Source organism: Nansenia antarctica (genome assembly GCF_963989245.1).
Source record: "Nansenia antarctica genome assembly, chromosome: 6".
Classification (NCBI taxonomy): Eukaryota; Metazoa; Chordata; class Actinopteri; order Argentiniformes; family Microstomatidae; genus Nansenia; species Nansenia antarctica.
Genome location: NC_137676.1, coordinates 6,756,142 through 6,764,043, shown reverse-complemented (window position 1 = coordinate 6,764,043; position 7,902 = coordinate 6,756,142). Strand labels below are relative to the sequence as shown.

The 7,902-nt window shown below is 43.5% G+C and overlaps 1 protein-coding gene across 1 annotated transcript; it reads right to left on the bottom strand.

Annotated features, from left to right (window-relative positions):
- Window positions 1–462: 462 nt before the first annotated feature.
- LOC308159369 (protein ILRUN) lies at window positions 463–7,706 on the bottom strand. The gene is made up of 5 exons (XM_080533142.1): window positions 7,467–7,706; window positions 5,667–5,821; window positions 5,220–5,417; window positions 2,904–3,217; window positions 463–2,357 (listed from the first exon to the last, which is right to left on the bottom strand). Exons 1-5 carry the CDS (start codon window positions 7,622–7,624, stop codon window positions 2,322–2,324), a joined length of 861 nt encoding a protein of 286 aa, XP_080389268.1. The 5' UTR covers window positions 7,625–7,706; the 3' UTR covers window positions 463–2,321.
- Window positions 7,707–7,902: the final 196 nt, after the last annotated feature.

Here is a 7,902-nt window from a genome sequence, read left to right as displayed (position 1 = left end):
CACTGTTACATTTAGTACAGGCAACATAATCAGTTATGGTGGAGTTGGAGCCTGAACAAAAAACACTGACATAAATCCTCACAACCTGAGTTGAGACCTTTTAAGACCTTATTGACATTAGTAAATGCATGAGCTGATGGATGCCAAGCCCAAGTATTCATTCTTAAGCTGTTCAGTAAATGCTAGAAGTTCATTTCCATAACTGGTACGTACATTGAAAAGATCCCTTTGGCCCTCATGCGTCTTTAGAACACGATCAAAGGAAGTGGACCGGTTGACGAAAAAACTATCCTGGCTAAATCTATCACTCTTTTTTTCTTGGTAAAAGAATTAATTTAAAAAGAGATCTTTATAACAGATCTTTGTGTTTGAATTATCAGTGGAACTTCTTTACCAAGTCTATTATGTATAAAATGGACAAGACAAAAGACCATGACAAAACAACCCAACTTTTTTGTTTTCAGTGATAATTTAATCATACAAACTTTCATTCAAACATACAGGGGAAAAAAAAAGGCTTTCATTTCATTGCTCTAACTCGTTATTGCACAATAAATGTGCAGTTGTAGAAGTCTGGTGTAGATCTCATCCATTCAGCACTCAAATAAATCAAACTACCACACCAAGAAGGAAGCACACATCACTCCATACAGGACATCAGACTGTAAACTGAAAAAGATCAGAAACTGAGAAGAGGGCAGTGTATACCTTTTAGGAACAAGGAGAATCAAAAAATCGATCTGATCCGAGACATACCAAAAAGCCTTAAATAGACATGAAACATAGTAAACCATGACAGAAGGTTGTGGTTTTTGGGGTGATACTGTATTATTGTCTAGTGCAGTCATCCCTGGCTGGGGCTCTTAGTCTCTTAGTCTGCTGTTGCTTGGTGCTCAAATCTAATGAAGTGGATATATCCCAAAGGGACCCCCTTCTCACTGAGTAGTCAGAGTCAGTTGGTTGTAGATCTCGAGACAACGAAACCAAGAGAAAAGTGTAGCCCTCCGGGCGTGAGCGTTGGAACAACTAGCTATCATTGGAAGTGATAAAACTTGTCATGTTAGGCCTTCAGGCCAAACTACTCAGTGCATAGAGACCAGCCAGTTAGTGCGTTAAGTAACTTAACACATTCACAAGAGAATTGAGGGATCAGTGAACCACGTTCTTGTTTATACAAATGAGTTATTATACACCTGTAATGGTCTGGTGCGACAAGATCGTTTTCATTTCAGAATTTTTTTTCCTTCAAAGTAAATACACTATCTTTACCAGGTGACGTAACAAAACTGAAAACATAGTCACTGTGTCAGTTTCAAGGCAACTGCATAAGATCTTTGGGTAGATTTTAACATAAATTCTTTACAACAACAACATTACTCTACATTCATCAAAAATACATTCAACTCAGAACGATAAAAGCGAGATACTACCTTAGTACTGCTTTGAGACAACAATACGTGAACTTTGAAAATATGAATTTTAGTCCAGGACTAGGCTCTGTTTTTCCAGCAAGCAATCCCCCCCCCCATGTATAGTCTGAATCGAAATACCTATCTTATTCGTATTAAATGACTCCCTCTAGTGGATGAAAGAAAAATACTATATCTCAACTTGGAAGTTACACATGCATATATCTCCTCTCCCTAAAAAGTATACACCATGAAATTAGGATAAAAAGAAAAAAGGGAACAAAGGGTCAGATGTTTAAAAGACAGCTTCAGGGACTAGAGGATCAGTAGGCAAAAGAAATGGCTTTTCCTCCCTAGTATGTCTCTTTCAGGTTGCACGACGCACACACGCACACACAAGCACTCGCACACACGCACACACACACACGCACGCACGCACACGCACACACACACACACACACACACACACACACACACACACGTACGCAGGCGCATGCGCATGCGCACACACACACACACACACACACACACACCTTTCATCACTGTAGTCTGTAGTCACAACTGCATTCTGACACAACAACTAAAAAACAAAAGAAAGATCAAAAAAAAAAAAAAAGGATCTCATCTCTTTAAAAAGATTTATAGCACTCTTTTTTTTTTAACTTAGCATTCACACATGCATACACTGGATGTGGGATGTTGGTTGAGTTGTATGCTGGGCACAGAGCAGCATTGTCTTCTGATTTTTCCTTTTTCTGATGCGGTTGAGTAGAGGGGGGGGAAGACTTAGTTTGCATAAGTGTTTGTATGAATCTCAGGATACTCCACCAGCCACTGGTAAAGCCTCCTCCCTCTCACTAGTTGGTGTGACTGTTGGGACACAGTGCTGCTGGCTGTGACCATGACCATGTTTTAAGACTGCCCAAAAGGATATGGTCCGTGAATACCCTGTGTGGGGAAATATATATATATATATAGAAATATTTAGCAAATGTATACAGAGAAAGAGAAAGAGAGAGAAAGTTGTTTACCTGGTACAGTAGATCATGACCTCTGGTTCATTTAAGCAGTGATATAGGTATGGATAATGATAATTTGTTGTTGCTCCTAGTCCTTTGCAACATAATAATAATAATAAGAAGAAGAAGAAGAAGAAGAAGGAGAAGGAGAAGGAGAAGGAGAAGAAGAAGGACAAGGACAAGAAGAAGGAGAAGGAGAAGGAGACGAAGAAGGAGAAGGAAAAGGAAAAGGAAAAGAAGGAGAAGAAGAAGGAGAAGAAGAAGAAGGAGAAGGAGAAGGAGGAGGAGGAGGAGGAGGAGAAGAAGAAGAAGAAGAAGAAGAAGAAGGAGAAGGAGAAGAAGAAGGAGGAGAAGAAGAAGGAGAAGGAGAAGAAGAAGAAGAAGGAGAAGAAGAAGAAGAGAAGGAGAAGGAGAAGGAGAAGAAGGAGAAGAAGGAGAAGAAGAAGAAGAGAAGGAGAAGGAGAATCGGCCTTACCTGGCTGTAAGTGACTACTGATAGGTTGCTTTGGAGACCGTTTGTTGCTATATTCACAGAGCTGTGTGAAAGTCCGTTCTGCTCTGGCTGCATTTGGTCCGGGTCGCCCTCCCACGAGTCGCCGGGGTCCCGCAGGCCGCTGTCGTCGTGGCGACCGCCGTCATGCTTGCTCTTCTGTGGCGAGGCGAAGGGGTTGTAGTCCCCCTCCAGGCGGCGGTGAGGCTGGGTGTTGAACTCGGCCTGGAAGGAGGACAGCTGCTGCGTCACGCCCAGGAGGCCTCCCACCTCCACGCTGAGGATCACCCAGATCACATCTGTGGACAGAGAGAGAGACAGCGCCGTACCTCAACACCAGGGACAGCTCTTACAGAACACAACCCACTGAGCCCTGGACTAGCCTGACCCCCAGACCACGTCTGTGGAGGAGAGAGACAGCGCCGTACCTCAACACCAGGGACAGCTCTTACAGAACACAACCCATGGAGCTACAACCCAGCGCTAGCCTTATCTTTTGCATCTTTGTTCTGTTTTTGTTGTTGTTGTTTTTTGTTCCGCTTCTCTTTTGTTTTCTGTACAGTGTCCTTGAGTTTGAGAAAGGGGCATTTAAATTAAATCTATTATTATTATTATTATTAGCCTGACCCCAGATCAGAATGCGTCCCCGGTGCTAAGATTTATTCCCTAAAAGGCTGTAGTAGGCTACGTCGCCTGATCTGAACACTAATTGCAAGAAGGATGAGGGATGGTGGGTCCATGCAGAGTGGCGGTTGCTTGTGAGGTAATATTGTCACCAGATGCGATGGGCTACCCACTGATTCATTGATCAAAAGACATCATATCTTCCATTTAAATGTGAGCCTTAAACTGAGTGATCTGATTGGGAGAAATGTCTGGGTCGTTATTACCTGGCTCTTTAAGTATGGAAGTCTTACGCCAACATTGTGCCTAACTGTGTGAAGTTAGCCTACATCGTTTTGAAAAATCTGTATTTCTAAATATATAGTTCTATTGGCTTCTGGTTGCTGTGGCTTGGTAGCAACATTTCCATTGAATGTAACTTTGTAAGCTATTTATCATGCATTATTACAATGAGGGTTAGGGTTGGGCGGTTGGGCAGTTTCAATACAGTCATAAAAGAAAATCCTGCTGCGCCATGTGTATAATAAACGCCGTAAGAGTGTTTGTCCAGCACCACTGTCTGTGTGGTTGAAGACACAATGAAAGTGATGACAGAACTTTTTGTCAAAGTAATAACCTGTCAAAAAAGACTATTTAGAAGTGCTCAGTAATCGCGTGTCACGGGACCGCTTGTCCTCAGAAAAGGGATATGCGGTTCGCAGCACGCGCAGTGACACGTTTTGAGCTTTGTACTCAGCGTTGGCAGTGTTTCCCATACATAGTCTAATTCGTCATGCCATAGACTTATTACAAACCGCAAGTATTTGCTGTTTCTTTTCTTTTTGTGTTCAAGCAGGTTCACGTACAGGCCGGAGTTAGGGCTTTGGTCCACCTTTCCTCAGCCGCTGTCACGACTTCATCATTTGAAATTGGCGGCTCCCTCAAAGCCCGACAATGTGATTTTTAATCCTGTGGTAATACCGTATATCGCGGTTAAATTTGTGGGCGGGTTTTAACAGTGTGAAAAATTGGATACTGCCCAACCCTCCTGAGAGATTGACATTCAGGGCGTGTGTGCATTGGATTGGGACCAAAAAAAGTAGCAAATTCAGTTTGAAGTTCCAAACCACAACATAACAGTAATCATATTAACCCCCGAAATGGACTTGCAGTGTCAGACATTAGCTGCTGTGTTACTGGATACTCTCATGACTGGATGAGGCAGCTACCAGAGACAGAAAGGCGAAACCAAAATGAGCCTGCACATGTCTTCACTTTGCCTGACCATTTTCAACATGTCATTTAATTTGGACCATACAATCGAATCCTTTCACCCTCTCTCAAATGGAAGTGGAAATTCTTGCCTTAAATGGGTATAATTCGATAATTTGATCTCATTTTTGAATTTATTTCTTTTTTTGCCTCTTACATTTGAACATTATATTCAATATGTCGTCTCATGTGCACCCTAAATGCACCCTAAATTCCACCCCCCCCAGGGAAAGTATCTCACGCGATAGATAGTACTACTTGTATAACCGGAGTGACAAATAAACACGTGGGGAAGTGAGAAAGTGGATACTCTCTGGGCCATGGTTCAGTACAAACAAACAATAAACAACGTCTGTCACGGTTCATCTCTGTGCTATTTTCAACAACCACAACAACACTGAGAGAGAGACGGGTGGAGCTTCTCACCCCCGTAAAAGAGTCCGGTGGCGGTGCACATCCTCCACTGGCCCTGGTACATGCCAGGCGCCACGGGGCTCCGCATCTGCACGCTCACGTCAGTCATCTCCTGGGGGTCTAAGGAGCGCACCATCACCATGTTCACGTGGCCAAACTGGTCTCCTCCCACGTACTTCAGACAAACCCCGGGAGGCCAAGACTCGGGTCCTGAAAGACAAACAAAAGACTTATAGACAAACTCAGCGGAGGTCAAGAAGGAGGAGGAAGGGGCGTCTCAAACTGATTCAGCCAATCACATCAGGGAGGATGACTGGAACGCTACTGGATGGAAGTTCAAAAGCCTGACAGGGGCCTTGTGAGCATTACAGCCACACACACAGCCACACACAGCCACACACACACACACACACACACCAATTTTGAGACCACTGTCCTAAACGGTCTTTCCAACCAAACCTGTGTTCTGTATCCTCCAGGTCTTGGTGAATGGCGTGTCAGGGGGAACAGACTCCCCCTCCCCGATCGTGACATCGTCCACAAAGGACATGCAAGGCGCGTTGATGTTAGGGCTCTCAAAATCATAGTAGGCTCCGATGGCTCCTTGTAGGTTCCTAGAAAAGCAGCGAGAAATGGGAGAGGGAGAGAGAGAGAGAGAGAGAGAGAGAGAAATTGTCTTGAGAATTGTCTAGACAAGACTGTCAATCTGACAAAACAGATACCCCTTATGCATTAGTAATAGGCAAGCTGTTTTGCAATATATCAGCATAGTGTAGTAGTTGACCTGAGCCGACCCCAGGACACCGCCCTGGCTAACTCCGATAAGGACTAGAAGGCACCCCTCCCATTCAAGCCACAATCACTAAAGACTGCTTTAGCATTTAAAACCCTGATCATTCCCATGTGATGCTTCTGGTGTGTGTGTGTGTGATCAGTAAACACATTTAGGATCCCTGCTCATTGACGAGATGAATACTTACATTTTTAAAGATTTAATTTAATTAAATGCATTTTTTTTAATTTGTATGCATTTTCCTGATGGCAACATTAGGCCATAAAACGCTCATGTACAGTACAATCTACCAGTGACATGCCCTGCCATACAGGAGAGCAGCAGGTCTAAATTTAGAAAGCATATTCTGGAAGAGCAAATTACACCAGAGTCACGTGACTACAACCCGCGGCCTTCACAAAACCACTGGGCGTCGCGACGTTAGGAAAGGAAAGTTGTTGCATTATTTCGTGTCATGGGGAAAAATTAACATTCCTAATCGCGCAAATATAACCGTAGACGCGACGACTGAAACTACATTTGCAATTAATCAAAAGAAATGTGCCAATAATACATTTGTCAATAAATAAACGGACAAAACAAGCGAGTGAAACATTTCACCTGCAACACTGTTGCGCTTAGTACCTTATTATAAATGTCATCAACTAAAATAGATTGATAGATTTTTTTAAATTATTCATTTGATTTTGAAGTGTCAGATTGCACCCATTATGCTAATAAATGCTAACATTTTTTCACATTTATCTTAAAAGGCTGAATTGCACCAACTTAGTTATGTCACCAGCTTTGACTGCAAACGCGTGTCTCTCCTAGTAAAATAATAACTCTGGGTGAGACGAGGCAAGGTTGTAATGAATGGTTTCGTGAGAACAATGGATGAGATAACATTGCATAATAAGGTTAATAAAAATTTAAAAAAATCAATTGGGGTTGGGAAGCCTACGGGGTTTTAAAATGAGGTATTATTATCATCAAAGACAGACCCTCACCCACACTGCTCAAACAAACAAATCAAGAAGATCTCGCTTTAATTTCCCCCATTTCACAATAGAAAAGCGTGACAGAGTGACATTAGGATTAGCCCCTAACCCACAACGATGTGTCGATTAAATTAAATGACATTCAATTCAAATGTCCTCCTGATTAGCATCAGTCTCTGTGTCAACTGAACAAACCACTGTCCCTGTTCGCTCTGTCTGTGTGTAGCCAGTGTGGAAAATTAGCAATAGTGCAAAGCCTCAAAGGCAAGGATCAACGTGTTTCTGTCAATCAACGGCGTTCTAACACATTCCCACACACTGACAACACACACGACACACATACACATATCATTTTTAGGCTTGGCATATACAAATATTGCAAATGAGACGAATAATGTTACAAGTGTTACAATGTGTTGGAAGTAGCATTAGCTTTAGCTGAGCCAAATCACACAGAGGTAGGCCCCAAACAGTCCCCGGCCTCACCAGTTGGTCATGTCCAGGAAGAAGGCGCATCCCGCGGGGTTGAGCTGGAAGCCCAGCAGCCTCTGGAACTCCGAGATGAGGATGTCTTTGTCCGTGGTGCCCATGCAGCTGAACTTCTGCATCAGCTCCGGGTCCAGGTCCAACTCCATGCCCTCCATCGCCGGATGGATTTCCCTGCTGGACAGAGACACAGGGGGTTCCTTTCCTAATTTAGTCCGAGGCCTCAACCTGTCATAACAAAAACTCAACAACAACGCGAATGCGCATGACCAATGACAAAGTCGTACAACGACTACGAGACTACGTCAAACCTGAGTGGTTTGGTCACGTGGGTTGCGTTGCGTTGCGCAGAGGGCTTGTTGTTCAGTCGAGTGGTCGGCAGGTGGCGCTGCAGCGCTATGGACCACCAGGGAGCTGCTTTCTTGTTTTTTCCTCG